Genomic DNA, 21,835 nt, shown 5'->3' on the forward strand with positions numbered 1-21,835 from the left:
CAGGGAATTTGTGCTTTAACGGCACTTGAGTGTCTGTTTCTAGCGCACTTGGTAACTAAATTGTCCTATAATTCCCGTCACTTTATGCCGTGATCTTCGTATTGGGATTGACTTGCCATATGCGGAACTTTATCTTGGAATTGCGAAGGTGTTTAATGGGTTTGGGAGTGTAGATGTAAGAGGGACGGGGAATGAGGGGTTTTTGAAGCTGTTTCGATACACTCGCTCGGACGAGCTTTAACAATCACTGCTTTTCACGTTATGAATCCAGAGATATTTTCCAACCAAGACATGATAAACTACCAATACGCTTGGCAGATACAAAATTAGATTACGAGATACACAGTTAAGATTACATCAACCTCCATTACTTGCCCGCAGTGATCATAGTATAATACTCAACGATCAGCTAGCAAGCCTAGAGTTCCCAAGCACCGTTGGACGCCATAGAGGGGGATATATTAGCATGCAAGTCTACAGTTTGGGGCCACCGATGGCGATGAGATGGTTGCTTGTTGTAACGAAAACTAAGGCAGGAGGGAGTCAGCAGTGTCCTATTTAGATTTATAGCGTGAGCCAGAAATGCCGCACGGGCTGTGTGAAGACCAGAAGGAGTAAGATGAAGGTGATTCGGTTTCTTACCATTGTTGTTTCCGAAAACGGGACGATGGAACTTGGTCAGACCACCGCTTCCTGGAACCGTGATTTGAGTCAAGACACTGCTGCCGTTGGGCACGGCATTGAAAGCTATCAACCCCTTGGTGGTATCGGAGAGCCAGACCTGGAAAGGTGCCTATGAGCAATGGCCTGAAGGCGAGTAGAGGGAGTACCTACGATGCCAGTGCCAGCAACCCCGTTTTGGCTGGTTACGGTAGGAGTGCCGTGGCAACCGACGGAAAGGGCGGACTGCCCAGCGAACTTGAAGTTTGGTTTGCCGGAAGCATCAGGTGTCAACCTCCACGCTTGCAGAGGAGCACCGGTGTGGCAGAAGCTGTTCTCGTTCAACCTGGTGATCTGCAACAATGTAGAGATTTGCATACTAGATATAACCACCTTCCGCGGGGTAGCTGCCAGCGCCACTGTAGAACGATCCCTTTGGAGGAACGATCGTTTGGAGAACTTCTCTAAGTTAGCAGGATTCATAAAGGACTCTCGCAATTCGTCAGCGCTTACTTCCGTCAGTAGTACCGCCGGGTCCTGTTCGTTTCGAATTAACAGATGTTATATTTCGCTGGTGCCGTACTTACCCTGCTTGTAGCCGCCAAGGTTTTCAGCATCCATCACATAGAGAGTTCCTACTTTGCTGGTTCCTAGAGCGACCCTGTTGACACCGCCTCCATTGAAGACGGTGGGGTCAAGCAGGCTGACACCACCAGCAGAGAAATCTTTGTCGCCAGAGTTAAGTTTGGCGTAGCCGACGGGGACGAAGAAGTCCTGCTGTGTTAGATTTCCGCTAACGGGATCGACACCAATATTTGCGATGGCCTGGCCCAACGTGCTGATGGGAACTTTCCCGGAATGTGGAGCTCCGTTGATACCCCCGAGATCACCATTGACATCTGAGTTGCTGTCATCTGCGTGAGATTGTCTAATACCCTAAAGAGACTTTAGAGACCTTACCCTGTCGCAAAGAAGACTCGATTCTTGTCCAGGTCCGCAGCGATGGCCATTCCCGATTGCCAAATCCCGGCTTTGCCACCTTTTCCGGCTTGGAGATCCGGCGCCCATGGAGACCCTGTGCGCGATAAAGTCAACACTACGGTGATTGTTTTGGGCTGTCCATGAACTGCTCACCTGGGCTTGCCATCATTACCATCTGATCTTGCATTTGCCCCGTAGTTTTGCTGACTGTGAGCAGAATTCCAGTCTAGATTCCAGAACCTCGGAATCAGTATACGTCAAAGAACACAGCTTATGCCCAAAAGAGAGAGACACTTCGAGAGTACCTCCACCACAATAGTATGAGAAGAGAAAGGAGACAACTTACATAGTTCATGCTATCACAGTGTCCTCCAAACCCTGCAATGATAGAGTCGCCGATCATTGTGAGGCCGGGTCTCTGCAAGATTTCGCCGCCATTGAAGTATTTTGTGGGGTCGTTGGAGGCGGGGCCCTGAATGAGGACGGGATAGCCGGGGACGACGGTCAAGTCCGGGATGTGGAGCGCCCACATTTTATACGCGCCTAGCCTTCACGTCAGCAAGTATCATGAAACAGACTGGATCTTTTATAGTGGAGGCCGAACCGTTTGCCACACCTTGGGGTCCCGCGAGGCCGTTCATATAGCCCTTCGAAAAAAGGTACATGATATCGGTGGCTGGGCTACCCAACAAATTAGCTCTGTTACATTCTCAAAAAATGGTGGGAACAAAGAAGTGGCCTTGTCTCCTGACACAGCTCACAGCTTCCTGGCTCTGGTAAGATAACAGTAAATCAGTAGGTAAATAAACCTTACTCGATGACAGGGGTGCCGGTGATACCGACTGTGGCACCGTCATTGCAATTGGAATCAGATGAGATGTAAGGAGCGTCGAGAGTCCGGATTTTGACAAGTTGTCCAGTAGCACTGTCAACAACCCGCACGACGTTCTGGATGGAGCCTATGATAACAAGCTCCTGTGTGCTTCCACTCGGGGTATAGACTACGGGCATGGAATATAGTTTCTCATTGCTGTTGAATTTCAAATTCCATTTCTTAGCGAAACCCGCGAGCGTGGAGGGAGCAAGGTTGTGATTAGGTAGGTAGCCTGATTGAGGTGGGTCCTAATGGCAATCCAAATGTCAAAACTGACGCTTGAATAGGGGAGGAAGATGTGAACATACTGCGCTTTGAGGCTCGTCGGTCGCAGCAAGGGCATTGACCAAGACTGGCATTGCAAGCCCGAGGAATTGAAACAACTTCATGGCTATCTAACAGCAAATGAAGAGACGAGAATCATGAAGTGGATTTTCGAAATGGTACGGCGACGTTGGCTCGGGTGTGTCTAACAAGGGACAAAGATGTCCTTATAAAATCTCCTTGACCTGTGGGGATGAAATGACAGGCCTGGGCGCATGACTTACGCAAGTACATTATGTTAGAGGACTTCCCGACCGTGCGGGTTGCGGCGTGAGGTTGCTGGTCGAGTATTTTCGTTCGGCGCGAGTAAGTGTGAGTAGTGTGTACCAATTCGGCTCTGAGGATGTCACTGCTCACCATGATAGGGGTGCGCGGCATCGTGGAAATTGTGGGGTGAGACCAATCAATTGTTATACTTTTATTTAAAAGTCAGTGTCTTGCAATTGAAAAGCATCCCGTGAAGCATCTGTGGGCATTGATGCACTACCCCTTTGTCCGGTGAGACATTGGCTCGCTAGCGGCCGCACGCGAATATCCTCTGTTTAGTCAGAATACAACCGTCTCCTCCAATCAAGCCATCCGCATTTATGCGGCCGCTAGCGCTGTCAATGTCTCACCGGACGAAGGGATCTGTGAACTGAATGGGAAGTTGTAGATATCGATGGTGATGATGAGAGAGCGCTGGGGAGGGGGAAAGCTTAAAATGCAACCCCTGTTGCTCTGTTAGTGGTATTGGTGGGTTTCCAACTTCCAAGTGACACCCCTATTCCAGCAGGTGCTCTCGAGGTTTGGTTTGTTGGTAAAAGCCTCCGAGTGATTTTCCTGAATCTGTCATTGACATTGTGCTCAAGTCTCAGCCGGCGTGGGAGTTGAAACTTCGAAAGGAGGCCAAAATCCCACCCGTCCTTAAGCCTGACTCTGGACCTCCTTATTGGACAAACGGAGGACCCCCTATCAATTTTTAATATTTCGATAAGAAGAAGTTGAAGGCCTTGAGATTCCCTCCCCCCCGCCTCACTGAATCATTAATTCGTCTTTGAATGAGAAGATGGAAAACGCGAATCTGCTCCGCAGATATCGATACAACCCATGAGGCACTCGATTAAATAAGATTTGATCTGACCCTCGAAGGATCCTACGAAGCCACAACGTCCGAAGAAAGCTTTGGTGGCTTAACTCCATGAGATTGTTTCTTACCGCAGACCAATTTTGGGATTTTTCACACCGGAAATCGAAACCTTGCATGAGGCGTTCAGCTCAAATTAATCTCCACAGGAAACCGCCGGCTTGGCACGCCTTGCAGCGGTTGCTCTTGCTTGGCCTTTTGCGCCGAGGCCTCTTATCATTCAAAATACTCAGCACCGATAGCTAGCAAGAAGTTTAGGGAAGGGTTCCCTGTGCCCTGAAAGCCAGACTCTGGATATCGCCCGCTAAGTCCCTCAGGAGTCACGTGTCTTCGGCAAAAATAGGGGTCGCGCCGCCACTGTGGCGTTCCGGAGGAAGCTTTTAAGGCTTGTCACCAAAGGGGGCCAAAAGCCCGCACACAGTAAGAAGTTGATGAAGAACATGTCGACTAAGAAAGCTCAAAGCTCAGATCATCCTTCTTGCTTCTCTTCTATCTACCGAGAAATAATAATTTGGTGATATGTCTGATATCACCGCAGAAATTTCGTCCGTTGAAATTCGTCCGAACAAGCCACCCACGTGGGATCTGCAGCTTGGGTAATCCTCCCAAATGCCTTCTCAACTCCAACATCGTCTTTGCTAGAATCTTGTAACACGATCTCCTGCACCAAAAAGCCCTTCCAGACCCACTATTGAATTGTTCACTTCCGTCTAAAATTTCTCACGATGTCTGATTCATCAAGCACTTCATGCCATTCGGCTTTGAGAACTGTGCAAAGGAACGAGAAGCTGCGTTGAATGTGGGTATTAGTCATTGAAAAAGCTCCACAAATATTGACAATGTTTTTCTTTCAGGCAGGCATCGTAAAATTCGTTGTGTCTTTCGCCCAGACAATCCATCCGCCTGCATTTCTTGCTTTTCACATGGGATCCGATGTGCTAGTCAAGCAGAATGCGAACCCGTCCCTCCAACCCACGCGAGGTTGAACCTGAGTGAGAGGGTTTCTCAGATAGAGCAAGAGCTAGCAGCAATGCGGCAATGCAGCGACGTTACTCCAAATAAGAGTAGGCTGCCAGCAGATTCAAAAAAGCAAACCAACGGAACGGCACAACCAACTGTTTCGTTTCGCACCTCATCGGAGATAACAGTTCCCCTCTCATCCTTGCCTTCAGCCGCCGCCGAACACCTCCCTATACTTTCCTTATTTGACAATGCTATTCTCACCACAGACGGACTGAACAATGGTTTGAACGACTCCATCTCCCGGGAGTTCAACACTGGCTCTCTCAGACCAGCGAGCTACGAAAGCAGTCCACACTTCCGAAAGTCGCGAATCAAGAGAACCAAAATCTGCGAGGCTCTTACCGACTTGCTTCCATCACATTCCGCCATGTATGAGATCCTCGAGACTGGTGGCTTCTGGTGGGATCTCCTCAGGGCGCTGCATCCATACATGTGCTCCGAGGATCCCAAGATGACAATTCAGAACTACGTCTTTCTGGCACTCAATCAGGACAACCCGTCTGTCATTGGCCGTGCGATATCGTGGTTGGCTATGAGTTTGCAATGCCTTCCCAATGAGTATGAAACTGGCCATCTGAACTTACCGATGCCCCTCAACGACTTGACGCAGCACTATGTGTCGACTGTTGATCGATTGATTGTGTGCGACGATGAGATCTCGGTGTCCTTGGAAGGCATCGAATGTATTATACTACAAGGCCAATTTTATGGAAATCTCGGTCGGCCACGGAAAGGATGGACGGTCATCAGGAAGGCGCTCTCCCATGCTGTTTTGCTGGGGCTACACCGACCTCCGTCCCAAGCGTCAACGGTTTCGTCACTGCATTCTCAGCGACGAGAAAACGTTTGGTGGCATCTGGTGCAGTGTGACGCCTACATCAGTCTAATGTTAGGCTTGCCAAGTTTCATGGTGCCACTCCTGGAACCTCAGACAGACCTTTCAACAACTGTTGGTGTCACCTCCAGTGAAGACTACAGAAGAAAACTCGCTATCTTGGTCGGCAGGATCAGTCAGCGGAACCAAGCGATGCCAATCTCAATTGCCACCCTGTTATCGACCACAATTCAAATTGATCATGAACTCAACGTGCTCGCAACCCATTTGGAACCTCTTTCGTGGAATCCCATTGCAACATCGTTGAATTTCAGCATCAAAGATGCCCTCATGAATCATGAGAGCCTAATAACGCATTTCTGGCACTACCAAGCAAAAGCCTATCTCCACCTCCCCTTCATGCTCCAATGCCCCGCCTCGAATGAATTCAACTACAATCGCACCGCCTGCCTGACTGGATCCCGCGAGATCGTCCGAGTATACATCAGAATGCGCGGGCTAGCTGGCGGAAAGATCAACCTCTGCCGTGTCGTCGATTTTCAGACGTTCACGGCAGCAGTAATTCTAATTCTTGGTTTGCTGGGGTACCGACCTGCATCAGCACCAAGGGATACCGGTCAGGAGGCGGAAGACTGGAATTTGGTGTATGAGACTATGGAGGTTCTGAGGGTCGTGACAGCGGAGCCGGAAAATTTGATCGCCGCTCAGTGTTTTCAGGCGCTGGAAACCCTTGTCTCGATCTCAAATGGCCAATTTGCAGCTGAAGGTAATTCGCCTCGACGAAAGATCTTTATACCTTATTTCGGGACGATGCACGTGACTCCCGGAAGCAGCTTTGCAACTGGAACTACACAAGGGCCTGCAAGTCATTTGGAAGAAGCGGCCTTGCCATCAACAGTTAGGAAACAGGTTCGGAACCCGATCATCGGTATCGATGTTTTCAATGCGTTTTCCTTTGCGAACAATGTTCAAAACATAGAGTCGATTCCTTCCTCGGCAGAACCTCATGATTTTCTACTCCCAGATGCACTTGCCATGGATATCGATCAAGACTGGAGCTGGATGCTGAATACCGACTATCAAATGAACTTGCAAGGATAATACTGTTCTGGTTGTTTTGAAAATGAGAGAATATGATGGGAGCAGTGTCTCTGCTAGTTGACGGTACAAAAAGGTGCATGAAAACCGAATATGTCTGCAGGGCAAATTGTTCAGCTGGCTGATAGCGTTGCTTATAATGAATGACCAGAAAGATGAAATTCCACCTCAACCAGTGCCTGGTGTTACAGTCTTGAATCAAACAACTCGCTCTCCGTCAATCTTGGATTATTCCATGTTGCCACACTGATGGCCTTACATCCTGACCTGAATTTTCTCCCACCTCGCAACCACACTAACAACAGTTGCAACCCCAGCCAATACAGTAGCCAACACAAACACAATATTCAAACTTTTCATATACGACAACGCAACACCTGATATAGCTGTGGAAGGTAGCATGCTGCGGAACTGCGTAGCGCCCAGTCCAACCACCGTCGTTGGATCAATCTCAGGAACATTGACCTTCAAGTGATCAACAAGTTTATTCGCAAAAATCGACTGTGCCGCAGAGATGAAGTATGTACCGCCCATCATTTGGAAAACTGCCACTCGTTAATGAATAACCTTTCTCCGAATTGGTGGGTGTGGACTTACAGAGGCTGATGGCTGTGAAGTGCGACACTTCGTGAAGGTCACAGACGGACTGGGCGACGATTTGAGGGACTTGGAAGGCAAAGCCGACGCCAAAACCTGCTAATACTTGGAAGCCAATCCAGTGCGAAGATTTCGAGCCGATTTGGAGGGTATAGATCAATCCCATGCCAATTGTGGTCAATACTCCTCCAGTGAACAGGATTGGAGCATAGTGGCCGAAGGCGGATATCAGTCCACCAGAAGCAACTGTCGAGATTGCTAACAGTTTTAGTACGGATGTTGAAATAACTGGGGACGTGGTTACTCACTCAGTGCAATGATGAGAGGAAGATTGTGGACTCCTGATGCTTGTGCGGATACTCCGTCGATGGCTTGGAAATAAATTGGCAGGTAGTAGAGCAAAGTGAAAAAAGACCCAGCAAAGCTTTCATATTATAAGTATCGGAAAGACCATTCAAGGGTGACAAACTTACAAGAAAGCAAAGAGGCAGACTGCCAGCATAGTTCTGTGTTTCAATATCCTAAAGGTGAGTTGCGCTTTCTCGCCCTGCCACCATTCGTTCAAGACGAAGAGAAGAATCAGCGCCGGGAAGAGAACCAACATGGCAATCATATCCCCTGAGCTCCATGACTTGGTGGTGCCTCCCCATTCCATCGCAAGAAGGTAGCATATTGTCGCTGCCACGACCAAGGAAGTCCCAGTGAAGTCCATTTGCAAGAACTTCTCCAATAGTGGGGCTTGCAAAGGCTTGGCTGTTGACGGCGTCTTGAACAGCAAAAGAATGACGATAATTGAGGGAACTCCTATTGGGAGATTGATGTAGAAACTTGAAAGTCAGTTAAGCCCAAGAGCACAAGGCAGTGAGAACGTACCACCAGCGCCAAGAGACCTTATCAGTGAACACACCACCCAAAAGAGGCCCGACAACACTGCCAGCCCCAAATGTCGCTCCTAGGATACCAGTAAATGCGGGTCTCAAGCGGGGAGGTGCTGCGAACGCAATAATGGTGTAGCATCCGGTGGAGATACCGGAAGCTCCAAGCCCAGCGATGGCTCTACCTGCAATGAGCATACTGCTGTTCTGGGCAACTCCTTTATTATTAAATAAGCTGCCGGTCCTTGGTCTAGAATGTGTTCCACTCACCACATATCAAACTTCCCAGTTCGAAAATAGCAATTGTGGTCATGAATGATGCCTTCAGTGGGAAGAACTTGAAAACCTTGCCCCAGGTGGATTGGAAGGAAGCTAGTGTGAGGAAGAATGCCGACCCGTACCAGCCAATCTGGTCTAAGCTGTGGAACTCATCGGTGATGTGAGGTATGGCTGTTGCTACAATAGTCTGTGAAATGTCAGAATCGCGAATCTTGCCAGTGGGGATGTAAACTTGCCATGTCGAGAGCAACTAAGAAGACGCTTAGGACCAGAGCCAGAATCACCATTGCCAGTCTGAAGCCCTTTGGGTGATCTCCAGTATTTTCGGTGAAAGTGGTTTGTTCTTTTTCACGTTCGATATCTCCTGTGTCGTTTCCATTGTCTGCGAACTCGAGATCCGCCACCTTCTCGGTCGTGCTGCTAATGGATGTATGTGACATTATTCGATTCAGTGGGTCTATTCTTGAAGTCTGTGGATTTGGAGAATAAAATACAGGAAAATATAGGCTTAGTACTCAAGATTCAGCTCGCTCCTTATAGGTGTCAAGTCCCTTTGGGAGCCTCATACCAATTTTTGTAAGCCTGACGTACGCCTTTCTGCCTGTCCACATTCGTCCGTAAAAAATCGCACCGTTTTCCCCAGTGATTATAAATCTCGGACTTCGAAATTTCCGCCCTGTTGGAATAATTTCAATGTGGTGGCTCTGCCTTGGAGCACTTCTCTTCGTCCGCCAAATCTCGTCCGAAGCGAAGTTTCCATTCGTGCAACCACAACATGATTTCAATGATTGGCAATCAATCCTCGAGCAAAAGATATTCATACCAGCATTGAACGAATTACTTCCATGGGTCGGAAATCGGACAATGAATTGAGTCCGCGTCACTTCTGCTGTGAACGCTTGAGGTGGCCAAGCATCGGAGCCAGCTGCCGCGACTTGTTTCAAAGCTGATTTGGTCCGTACAAGTTTGTCCGAGGAACTTGAAGAAACCAAAATTAAGACCGCTTAAAGAGATAGAGCTCGTTTCTGTCACTAATACTGCATACCGAGATCATGGTCATAAAATCGTTCGTGGAGCATTGATTATGGCTTGCAGTTTATTGATTAGCAATCGAGAGGCCACAACCTTAGCGCGTAATGCGCTACCAAAGACGAGTTGCGCTGTAAGTTAGTGATACTTTTAGCGATGCAATATCCTGGACCTGGTTTTAGCGAGCCCCTGAATTTAGGTGTTGGCCTGAGTGAATAAGCATATCGTTCTAGAGGGCCCAAATCAAGATGAAAGCAAACTCCAAAGTCGATGACAACCCAGCTGAGCCGAATTTTGAGTATTTGAGATTGGTATCAATTGATCCCTTGAGCGGCGGCCAAGGATAAACGTGGAAAAACGTGACAGGTAGGGAATGTGAGACAGCGCTGGACTAAGCCTCAGCTCAGCCGCAGCCTCATAACGACCTCTCTTCGCACAAATTTCACTCTCTTCCTCCTCTTTCATAAGCCTATATCTATCTCTACACACTATGGTGTCTCAAGCTCATCCAGTTTATCTAAGATTTTGACAAAAAAGCGATGCTTCCAGGCCATCCAAAACACATATGGGGAAGGCTCTTCGCCTCAGCCTCCACATTTTCAACAAACTGCACCTTACCAACCGAGACGACGACACTTGTTTCCGGCACCAACGTACGCGAAACGTTCGATATTCTCTGGAGCGGTTTATTGACGATCTCCATTTGCATCTGGGCGGTGCAGCACCTCAATGTTCCGGAGCAGCGAAACGGTCGAGATCAAGGCTGGCGGGGCGATCTGAAATGGACTTGGAAGAGCTTTTTCACCAAGTTCAAGTGGATGGTTTTTACGTTGATTCTTCCGGAATTCTTGGGTGCGAAAGCGTATGCGGAGATGCGCCTTGCGAGACGTTCAATGGGCCAGGTCAAGAGCTTCAAAGCTTTCGATGGCGAAAGCTTGTCAGAGGAGGAGATCTCGAATTGGACGAAAACCCATGCCTACTATGCTGAGATGGGCGGCTTCGTGATCCGCCCGTATGGGGCCAGAAATATGGAGACCGGAGTGGTAGCTACAGCCGACATATTGGAGTTGAGGAGGAATGGCTTGCTTCCAACCCTTCCAAGGATTACAGCAGAACACCTCAACGATTTGAGCAACGGGGATCCGCTTACAAAAGCAGCAGCTATTGGGCAGGTCAGCTGGATAGTCGTGCAAATAATAGCCAGAGCTGCGAATAGACTACCAAGTACACAATTCGAGATCACCGCTTGTGGATTTGCAGCCTCAACATTACTGACCTACCTCCTGTGGTGGGCCAAGCCCCAAGCTATAAGACCGGTCACCGAACTCCAGATTCCATCAGACTCCTTTGACCCTTTTTCTGAGCTACAGAACGAAAGTTGTCAGCACCGACTTTACGGGGTCAGAGAACTCGTTATTCGGTCACCAACGGGCCAATATCGAAAGTTAGCAGACAATGAGCCCATGCCAAACGACTCACTTTCAGGTGAGGTCGGCCATTGTTTGGTTATCGATATCCGACTGGGTATCATGGTGTTAGGTGGTATTCAATGCGCAGCTTGGAATTTCGACTTCCCCACAACAATCGAGTCGCATCTTTGGCGCTATTCAAGTATTACCACCGTTTCTACGTATCTAGTGATGTTTTTATTCTTTTGCTTCATTCCGTCCTCCCAGTTTGGTGTGAATGGAAAGTTGACAGAGGTCGGAAGCCATTTTTTCTTAAGCTGTTTCTGGCTGGGAGGAGTGTTATTCTTTTCGAAACGATGTATTCGCTCTTTCACCTGCCGCCAGGAGCATTTGTTTCGACGTGGTCATCAAATATTCTTCATATAGCTTGAAAAGCATTAGCAGTAGATGAGGTATGGAGTACACTCAGCTATGTCGATTAAAATGATTCGTTGTCAGGGCTGCTTTTTGGGAGAGTTGACACAAAGTTGCCTCCTATTCGCCACCGACTCGCATCTTATTCGATTCCGAAGCGATTCTAAATCGACAGGGGAACGTTTCTTGATAGCCGGGGAGTCTCCACCAACGTAAGAAGTGCGATGTGCAACAAAATTTATCTCCTTTAAATTGATTGGTTCTCAATCTCGGAGGGAGTCACGTTGTACAAGTTTCGGGCGAGTCTCCTTTCCAAACTATCAAACGTTTAACGAAACAGATTAGAGTCGAATTCAACGGACAATCTTGGAGCGTATTGATTGCAGTGAAACTTCAATCCTCTCCTCTAGTTAGATGAGAATTGAAGGAGACCTGAGGAAGCCGATGGGTTGACCACGTGATGAACAAAAGCAAACGCCTACATCTTTTCTCAACTTATACAAGCTGCATAGATCGAGTAAACGATAATTCTCAACTTTATTGGAAATGGGTTCAATAAGGAAGAACTCTCAAGCTCATAGTCTAAAGCTTCCCCCTAATCAACCAAATATTTTCCCAGCAGCCATGAACCACGAACCCCAAATTCAACCACCCATTGCCAAAACCCCCTCACTTATCACACTAAAAGCTACAACTATTATTCATCAGAAACCAAAAACCCCCACCCCTCATCCCCAGCAACAACCGCATAACTACTCCGTTTCCACGAATTCCAGCCTTCACTCCCTACACGAAGCTCAACTTCCCCGGATCGGAATGCCCACCGACAGAATTGTTGACAATCGGATCCGCAACATCAATGATATGGAGGATATTGGAGCCGACTTGGATTTGAACTAGTTCTGCACCGGGACCAGGCACGTTACTGCTTGTGGATTCGGGTCCAGATGTTTCTTCCGGGAGGCAGCGCGGACTAGTTCCTGGAGTTGTTGACTGGGGTGAGAAGTCGTAGGTGAGTGGGGTTAGTTTCGTGGTCGTGCATAAGGTGGTTGCTTGGAGGAAAGGACACGATATAATTGCAAGAGTATTGTTGAACTGGATAGAAATTGTGATGTGGTAGAGCGATATGCTAATAGGCTACACCGAACGCTGATTCGCAATCTGCGCACCATCGTTGAATAAACTCGGAATGACCATGCAGTGCACGAGGCACTATTTCTGCTTCCGCTGGTGCTGGGGAAGCGGTACTGGGTTGGACATCCAGCAGGAGCAACAAGGCAGAAGCCGGGATATGCATGGATGGAAGTACAGCATGCATTTTGACATTCTTTGGCGCTTTATTGGACTACTAAATGAAAAGCAATGGAGAGTAGATGGGTTTTCAACCAAGAAGAGCTGCCCCCCTCCGCCCAGATTTCTGCACCTTCTTACGCTTTCGCAATTCCAAACATCTTGATCAAATTCGTAGGCCTAGCCTGGAATGAGGCAATTGCATGTTCATTCAATGCCTGACCAATAAATCGTGGTCGTCGTGTAAGCAATTCCGCGGCTGACGACCACGCAACTCACACTAGGAGTCTTGTCTAAGAGGCATGAACTATTCATGAAATGTACCATAACTATTCAAAGACTGGAGCCGAGTTACTTTGCACAAACAGCCAACCAAATTCGAAGTTGATAGATCCCAAAGCGGTACGGAAGTTATTACTGGCCCGAAGGGAGGTACTACACCAATCAGAAGTAATGCGAGTGGTTGAAAAGAGGTTCATTGTAAGGGGATGTGGGCATCATATTACGTGCATACCGCGAGGTTTCATCATAAGCGGGATCCAATCGCCACCACCGCTAACGCTGAAGACATGCCTACGCGCCCTCGGTGAATGTGGAGGATAAAAGGCCAAGACTGAGGGAGTATTTAGGAAACAAAAAGTGGCAGGATGCCGGCACGTCACGACCTACAGCTACTGAGCTCAAGAGCTCCTCCCGACGAACTCAACAGCAACATCGACATAAGCAGCCGTGGCCTCTATGAAAGAATGAAGGCGAGATAGAAGGCTTTGAAATCTCTTCATGTTGATCCATTGAGAGCCGAACTCGACGGCTTACCTGACTTGATCACAGAACGTTGAGCCGAACTTCTAAAGCCATACATACATATTTGACAAATATTTGCTGGAACATTTGTTAAACATCTGAGGTGTGCGATATGCAACAAAGATCTGAGATCACGCTCGTTATTTCGCTGATTGGTGGATTGGGGACGTGATTGACAAAGTCATGTGATCTACAAACCCAATAAAAACATACTTCAATCGATTATAAAACGGTTGATAAACGTTTCCAACACAGAAACAGCAGAATTGCGCTTGTGATGTGCAACAAAAAGTTAACATCTTAGGTTTGGTATTCCCGATTTAGAGGATAATCGATGGGTGTCACGTGAGGATATATTTCTTCAGATCGGGTGACTCCGCACCACGACGTGATGAAAGATTGAAATCAAAAGGAAATGAAAAGAGAGGGAAAATACACAGTATGAGACTACCCTCGCTCTAAAGTGCACATTGATGTTGCCAGAGGTCAAGAATCGTGCTGGAGTCGACGATCACGTGCCATGAACCGCGTCCTGAAGAACTGACGTTCAAGATGCCTCGTAAATTTACAAGGTACTTGCGCAAGTGGGCCAACATAATCTCTTCGATCACTTGATCAGGTATGCAGCTGCGCGTCCCTAAAGTGAAATTTCGAAGAACTTCCTCCTTGGCAGGTGCCGTGGCGATGCTTTCGTCCAAGAATAACAGCAGCCTTCGAGAATCGTACCTGCATAACACAACAAACTCCTGAACGCGGACCCCCGCAGCCGTGTTGCAAGAAACAAAGAAGAAATACAAGCCGTGAAACCTGCCAAATATTTGACGTCGTAAATCTGACCTTCTCCAACTGTTATCACTGACCAGCAGATGTCTCCTGGACAGGTTGCCCCTGCAACTCAATTTCTACCCCGTGGCCAAGTTTTTTAGACTTCACCGTTGACCCTGCAACTCGCAGTGAAGCTATCCCCAACTGAGGAATAAGAGGGGCAACAATCGGCCCAATCGATGCAGTGCGGTGCCAAAAGCGGTTAAGCGGGCCCATGCATCGCCGTTGTGCGGTGACCCCTGGCAAAAACACAGCAACCGCAATCTCTATTTCAGACAAGCCTGCTCCTCCCCTCACCACCTCCTCTCTTTTTGACGTCGCGATCGCTACACATCAAAAAAGAACCCCCAATTCAGACAAAAGCTAAGTTAAGCCATCAAAAATTACCTCAGGTACGTGATCAGCGCCATTGCATTCCTCACGCATCGAGTCGCGTCGCTTCTGCAGTTCGCGCCGGGAGATTAATCCGAGTTTCCAGGTCTCGGATTCCACGAACTTCGAATACCTTCACATACGTCAAAATGCAGTTCACCAAGTTCCTCGTCGCTGCTGCGGCGTTCACGCTCGCCAATGCGCAGGTGGAATTCACAATGAACGCCGATTTCTTTGCGGCTTCCTATGTAGCTGGTGTCAGTGTTATGAACCTCACATGGGACCTCAACTCCGGACCCGTTACCCTCAAGCTGATGAACGGGCCCTCCACCAATCTTTCACTGGTCGAGACAATCAAGAGTAAGGATTTATGATACTTTATTGAATCATTGCTAATATTCTGGTAGGCGGAGTGACCGGAACTTCCTATCCCTACACCCCTTCAACAAATCTTGCGGCCGGCCAATATGCATTCGAGATTGATGATTCCTCCTCGAAACTAATAAACTACAGCAAGCAATTTGCATTGACTGGAGGATCTGCCTCAACTGTTACCAGCACAGGCAGCACTTCTTCCGCGACGCCGTCCCCAACCAGCAACTCGACATCTACATCTACAACCAACACCAAGACCAGTCGGTATCCCCCTTTTCTGCTCAAAGTATGTATGCTAATCCATCTATCATCTTCAGCGACCAAGACGTCCTCTTCACCAACGAGTACAAGCTCGAGCACGACGCCCAAGATAAACTCCGCAACGAGCGTCGCCTCTCCTCTCGCGCTGATCCTCCTCGCTTTCGCGGCGATGGTCAGCCTCAACTAAACCTCTTTCCAATACCTTTTACGAAATGTCTAAATATACTAAAAAGAGCCGGGGAAGGTTTTAATGCATAGCTTGCGATTATCTGTCTATATTTTTCATTTGCTCGCATTTGAAAACGGAAATAAGGTCGTTGTTGCGGATAGGAAAGCGGGAGGTTTTCAAGCTGATTGGTTCAGGCAATAGTGGTTGCATATGGGAGGCGCAATTAATTGCCGTTTGCATAGTACAAGAGAAAGGTATAACGGGGCTGGATGGTGGATAGGAAAGATAGATGCTCGGGAGGATATACCTGTGTTGATGAGATTTGATTCTTGTGGATTGCTTAGTTTGCTGTATGTAGTGTAACTCAATGAATAAAATGAAAAAGTACCAGATCACCTCCCCTTCCTCTTTCTCCTACTGTGTTGACTGGTGTAACCCTCTCCCCACAATCCCCAGGTCCAACCGTTCATGCAGCGACCATGTCGCAGTTTCACGGTTCCTGGATTCACCCCTGCACTTCAACGTCACTCCCCCAAGATCTTCGCCAGTTCTTCCTCTCCCTCCCAAAATATCATAAATTCATGCTAGCCATTCCCCCACTCTTCCATGCAAATCATGACGCACGCACGCACGACGACAAAAAATAATGATTTCGCCCCTCCCGAATAGGCTCAAAGTGGGCAGACCTGTTGGTGGCGCTGGTATCTGCGTCAGCCACCATCGCAAATACTCAACGCGAAAATTCAACGCGAGTATTCAACGCTTCCTTGCCAAATAAATCATTAGTATTGAACGCTGCACCACCCCCTTTCAAAATTTCTCAAATGTCTTCTTCACGAGAAAGTTCATATTTGCAGGGAAAGCCGGGACCAAGCAAAGTCCCAGACCTCGGACCGAGAGAGTTAAGAAAGCGAGGTTAAAAAAGTGGAAACTGGGCCGGTGCAAAAATGGTGAGTGGAGCGATCGGCAAGGGTCAACGCTAGATCGTGTGTGGCGCGATATCTGCCCAAGTCTACGTTAAGCGAGTGGCAAATCATGGGATTTCCGTACCTGCATACCTTTTGGGCCTATGCATGCATGCATGCATGAGAAAGCCAATACAGCAGCAAGGGAGAGACGTCAATACACGTAAACGTCGTATTCTCGGGCGGCCTCGTATTCCGCCCTCGTCTTTTCAAGGTTTGATGGATGGGGTTTTGAGGGGTCCCGGGAAGGAAAGCGAGAGGTGTGGCAAGCGCCACAGGAAAAGGGGCGAAAAAAACAAGCGATCGAGTGGGAGAAGGCTGCCCATGGCGTCGGCGGATCGGCGCTACTGGTGGGCTCGTTGTCCCGACGAGGAAACTTAAACTAAACTAAAACTCAACCTTGGAAAAAAGACGTGGGGAGTGGAGAAGCTGTTGGGAGGCCGCATAAAGGGTCGTGCTTTCCGTGGCTTGAGTGCGCATCTGGGTTTGCTCTTTCTCTCGTTTTCTCTTCACTGGCATCTACGTCCACATCTCTATATGTGATTGTTCTTCGTACACGATATATTTTTGAGTATCTATTTTTAATACTTGCATTCGGGATAATTGAAGAGAGCGATTCAAGAGAGAAGAAAAAGAAGGAAAGACACCGAAAATGCACTTCTCAACATATGCCTCAGTCGTCATCGCGGCGCTCGCCGCCCTCACCTCAGCACAAAACCCATTCACGTTCACGACCCTCACCTCAGTCACAGCCGGGACGCCGATAAACATCACCTGGGCGCCGTCAACCGGCACCGTAGATACGATCACTTTAGTCTTACGGCAAGGCGATCCTACGCACCTAAGTACCATTGCGACGATTGCTCGTACGTTACCTTTCATTTTCCCTTCCCCTGCGAATTTGCGAGCCACCCAAGGAATAGAGAAGCAGAGATGCTAACAGCAAGAAATAGCATCAATCCAAAACTCGGGTTCGTTTTTGTGGACACCGCCGACGACATTGGTAGCAGGCACAGGCTACGCCTTCGAGATCGTCGATGATGGGAATACAGCCATAACCAACTACTCGAATCAATTCTCCATCATCTCGACCAACACCGTTTCATCCGCAGCCGCATCCACCACGTCCTCTGTTTCTGGATTGACGACACTGACGGGAAGTTCGACTGTGAAGACGAGTGCGAGTACGAGTACGAGTGGGAGCTCAACGGCTACGGGGAGCTCGACGCCGAGTGGGACGAGTACGGGCAGTGCGAGTGCTACGTCGGCGACGGGGAAGAGTGCGGCGGGGAGTGTGAAGGTTGGGGTTGGAATGTTGGGTGTTGTGGGCGCTGTTATGGCGCTTTTGTAGAGGGGTGGTGGGGAGGGGGAGGGGTGTATATATTGAGAGGAGGAGGTGATTGGGAGGGATATTGCTTGGCAGGGGGAGGGCGTATTGCATAGGGAACTTATATAAAAATAATTTGATAGTAATGGATAATTTGTCGAAAGCCGCTTTCCGCGAGGTGTGGGAACAAGTTCGTGACTGGGTTCGTTTGGATATTGAGAGTTATGTTGAATATTTGGAGGGCAGTGAGGAACTATTTCTTCGAGTTGAGGAAACGAGGGGTAAGGGGAGGTTTTAGTTAATCCATAGTATCGCTTAAATTGATCAATATTATCAAACTCTGCATATGCTCGTTTATTTAGCTAATCGAGCTTTAGGTTAATTATCATTATTTAGCCTGGGGAGATATATATGAAAGGGATAGTCTAAACCAAGAAAGTCCTGTCCACAGCCCCAGACTAGCCCAGTACGACCACCTTTTGGATCTCCAGGCCATCCGCCTCGGGAGAAAGCCCGAAAACTCCCCTTCTGGATCTCGATCCGGTTACCGCTCCTCCAGGATAAGTTAGTTTAATATTCAGGGACGGACTCCGGTCGTAGACGCTAATGCTTAAAGAAAGAGGAACGAAAACCATTCTACTAAAGTCTTCTTATTATCTGCAAATAATCTTTATATAACTTCTAAGCCTTAATATATCTCTATAGCCTAAGCCTCTTAATAATATAAATAAACCCAAGTATAAAAATGCCTGTTAGATATATTTCTAATATTTCCTTAACCCTAATTAAGAATATATATTATTAGTATATAAAAGGTCGGACTTCCTTTATTAGTAAGCGAAATAAGATACTAATTTCTTATAAAGTCTTAGTTAATTAGAGACAGGCGAGCGAATTATATATATTAATATTAAATAATAGAGGAATTAATTCGAGTCAGAGTAGTAATAATAATAAGAAAGAGATTTGCTATTATTAGATCGGGAAACTTAATTCTAGCCCTATATTTCTTTAAAGAAATAGATAATTAGTAGACTAATTATTATAGGTTACTAGATTATACTATAAGGAGGTATTAAGTTATTATAGTTCGTTTATTTAGCTAATTACTATTATTATTTAAAGAAGCGAGATAGCTAGCTAAGTAAATAAATAGGTTTTATAGTAATTATATTTTAGATATATATTTTATATATTATTATATAATACTAGTTATATGGTACTATTATATATAACTTAGTATATAGCTAGTACTTTTAGCTTAATATATAGCCTTTAGCTCAATTTAAGCTCTTTAATATTATTATAATACCTATCTTATTATAATATATATACTTTTTTTATTATTATAGTAAATACAGGTATATATAATATAATATTAATAATTAAGAGCTAAAAACTCGGATATATTTAGTAAACTAAGTAAATATAGGTTATATAAGACCTATATATAATACTTATATTCTATTATATATGAACTAGGAAGGTTCAAATTAGTCTCAAGCTTGCAAGGGGGCTTAGGGTTAGGAATTAGGGTCCGGGTTAGTTCGGGGAATTAGAGAATAATAAGAGCTCTCTATATTAGGATTTATTAAAGTATAAAGGCCCTACGGGTTAGGGTTAGTATATACTAAGTATGTGGTTTTTAGTATTAAAAGTTAATTCATATTATAGAAAATATAAAAGTATTATTAATTAATTTTCTTTCTTTTCTATTTCTTATTATTATAATTCCCAGATATTTAGTATCTGAGATACCTTACCAGATATTAGATGCCTCCTAAATACACGTAATATAGCTGCTTTACTAGAGAAATATACTTGAAATATACTAGAGATATTTAGAAAACTAAGCCTCTTTAGAACTAGTATATTATAGGATATATATATTTTCTTATAGCCTCCTATATTCTAGTTTTCTCTTCCTTAGCTTTAAATCGTCTTTATAAGAAACCTTTTACCTTACTTTCCAAGCCTTAAATACTATATTCGTAATAGTATTTAAAGCTTACTTCCTTTAATTCTATAAAGGATTTTAAATAAACTAATTCAGAATTATTAGAAATATAAATACTACTAAGATAATAGAACCTCAAAAATATAAGTATAAACTCTAGAATAATAAAAGCAAAAAGCTTTAGAACCCTTAAAGAAATTAGGTATTTATATTTTTATAAATATATACTAGTAATATATTAGAAACTTTTCTTAAAAACCCGAAAATTAAAGAACCTTAAATAAAGGCTATTCTTTAACTAAGTTCTAGAGTAATAAATACTTATAGGCTAGTAACCTAATTACTATTCTTAAGCCCTATTTTATAATCTTATAGGCCCTATATATATATTAGTAATAAGATTACTAGAGAAAATATAATAAAGGAAAAGTATAATAAGTTAATTTTCTAGAATATTATATAACTAGAAACTATATTAACTTTTACTAAAGCTTTTAGTAAAGCTTCTACTAGTTTAAGTTATCCCGTTAGTAGCCTTTCTCGAACCAAATATCCTATTAGTATTTCTAGAGAATTTATAAATAAGTTTATAGAAATAAAATTCTCTGCTTTTATTATAAAGCTTCTAGAAACTAAAGACTATATTATTACTAAAGAATTATATAAATAGGCTAAGAAATCCAATATCTTATTCTCAGATATTAATATTATTATAAAGAACTATTAGGAAAATATCTAAAAAGCTATTTTATATAAGAATATTTATAGTTATAATAAAGCTATTCTCGAGAATACTAAACTTTATAATACTAAATTTAAGAATAATATTAAATACTATATAACTATAATAAATCGACTTATAATAGCTCTAACTATTTCTATTTTACTTATTCTAGTTATTCTAAACCTTTCTTAAAAGAATTCCGAACTATTTCTTACTTATTTCTATTTAGGATTTCCTATATCTTATATTTCTTTTAGAAATACTAAAGTTATTAAGCTCCCAGATCTAATTCTCTTTACTAGAAATTATATTATCTTTAATAACTAGCTAGTTTAGATTAAGAATAAGCTATAAGAAAATACTAATTTATATTTCTTAGAGATTCTTAAGATTATTTATATTTCTAATAAACTTACTAATAATACTCTTATTCTAACTAATTCTTATATAAATAAAAATAGTCCGAATTAGTACTATTAGCTCTTAGAATTCTATTTCTATCTAAAGAAGCTATATTCTAATCCTAATAAGATATAAAATACTTGTTATAACTTTAATAAGCTTTAAATATATTCTAATTAAGTATTTTAGGAGTTTTATATTCTTTTTTTATAATTATTTATAAAAGGCAATATTAGTTTTTAAGATATTAAATATAAACTAAATAAGAAGCTCTTACTAAAGCTTTAGAAATTAGTATATATATATTATAATAATTCTTTTATTAATATTACTTATTTTATTTAATATTATATTACTAATAATTAGTAGATTAAGGCTATATATAAGAAAACTAAAAAGTATAAGAAAGTAAAAGCTATTTTAGTTAAGTTTATTTCTAGTACTATATTTTTATATATTTCTAAAAAGTATAATGGCTAGTATAAGAGCATAATCTACTAAGAACAAGATATTAGAAACAGATATAAAACGAAGCTAAGCCAGAATTACTTGAATAGAATAATACTAAAGGTTAAGGCATTCTTCCTACTTTATTTTATAGCTTAGTATTTTCTAATATATAAGATTCTTTAAACTTTAAGCCTTTAACTATTATATTAATCCTGCTATTATATAATACTAAGCTTACTTAACTCGGCCTATAGAGGCAATATAATACTACTGGTAAAGAACCCGTATTTGTTCTTAGAAAGCAAAGACAAAATACTGCTTTTAATATTTAATAATCTCCTCGAATTACAAAGAACTAGAGAGCTTAACTAGAAGTATAATATCCTCTAT

At 44.4% G+C, this 21,835-nt stretch overlaps 6 protein-coding genes across 6 annotated transcripts; 4 read left to right on the forward strand and 2 right to left on the reverse strand.

Moving 5' to 3' along the window:
* Positions 1-474: 474 nt before the first annotated feature.
* On the reverse strand, positions 475-2,904 carry K444DRAFT_711847 (uncharacterized protein; the record flags this gene model as incomplete). The annotated part of the gene is made up of 11 exons (XM_024888265.1): positions 475-527; positions 643-781; positions 835-1,124; positions 1,174-1,197; positions 1,248-1,567; positions 1,621-1,735; positions 1,795-1,867; positions 1,988-2,184; positions 2,258-2,322; positions 2,456-2,763; positions 2,824-2,904. 11 exons carry the CDS (start codon positions 2,902-2,904, stop codon positions 475-477), a joined length of 1,665 nt encoding a protein of 554 aa, XP_024726748.1.
* A 2,091-nt stretch (positions 2,905-4,995) lies between these two features.
* K444DRAFT_638441 (uncharacterized protein) lies at positions 4,996-6,924 on the forward strand (the record flags this gene model as incomplete). Its single annotated transcript, XM_024884256.1, has 1 exon — positions 4,996-6,924. The coding sequence occupies one exon, from the start codon at positions 4,996-4,998 to the stop codon at positions 6,922-6,924; it is 1,929 nt and encodes a 642-aa protein (XP_024726749.1).
* A 252-nt stretch (positions 6,925-7,176) lies between these two features.
* Positions 7,177-9,112, reverse strand: K444DRAFT_548543 (major facilitator superfamily transporter; the record flags this gene model as incomplete). Its single annotated transcript, XM_024876381.1, has 7 exons — positions 7,177-7,466; positions 7,519-7,776; positions 7,827-7,942; positions 7,992-8,345; positions 8,392-8,611; positions 8,664-8,883; positions 8,924-9,112. 7 exons carry the CDS (start codon positions 9,110-9,112, stop codon positions 7,177-7,179), a joined length of 1,647 nt encoding a protein of 548 aa, XP_024726750.1.
* Positions 9,113-10,193: 1,081 nt separating this feature from the next.
* K444DRAFT_622459 (uncharacterized protein) lies at positions 10,194-11,754 on the forward strand. Its single transcript, XM_024882104.1, has one exon. The coding sequence runs from the start codon at positions 10,241-10,243 to the stop codon at positions 11,534-11,536; it is 1,296 nt and encodes a 431-aa protein (XP_024726751.1). The 5' UTR covers positions 10,194-10,240; the 3' UTR covers positions 11,537-11,754.
* A 3,023-nt stretch (positions 11,755-14,777) lies between these two features.
* Positions 14,778-15,839, forward strand: K444DRAFT_622461 (uncharacterized protein). The gene is made up of 3 exons (XM_024882105.1): positions 14,778-15,175; positions 15,223-15,450; positions 15,508-15,839. Exons 1-3 carry the CDS (start codon positions 14,965-14,967, stop codon positions 15,636-15,638), a joined length of 570 nt encoding a protein of 189 aa, XP_024726752.1. The 5' UTR covers positions 14,778-14,964; the 3' UTR covers positions 15,639-15,839.
* Positions 15,840-17,006: 1,167 nt separating this feature from the next.
* K444DRAFT_670669 (uncharacterized protein) lies at positions 17,007-18,255 on the forward strand. The gene is made up of 2 exons (XM_024887655.1): positions 17,007-17,451; positions 17,539-18,255. The coding sequence occupies exons 1-2, from the start codon at positions 17,238-17,240 to the stop codon at positions 17,934-17,936; spliced, it is 612 nt and encodes a 203-aa protein (XP_024726753.1). The 5' UTR covers positions 17,007-17,237; the 3' UTR covers positions 17,937-18,255.
* Positions 18,256-21,835: the final 3,580 nt, after the last annotated feature.

The sequence above is a fragment of the Hyaloscypha bicolor genome (genome assembly GCF_002865645.1).
Source record: "Hyaloscypha bicolor E unplaced genomic scaffold K444scaffold_189, whole genome shotgun sequence".
In the NCBI taxonomy this organism is placed as follows: Eukaryota; Fungi; Ascomycota; class Leotiomycetes; order Helotiales; family Hyaloscyphaceae; genus Hyaloscypha; species Hyaloscypha bicolor.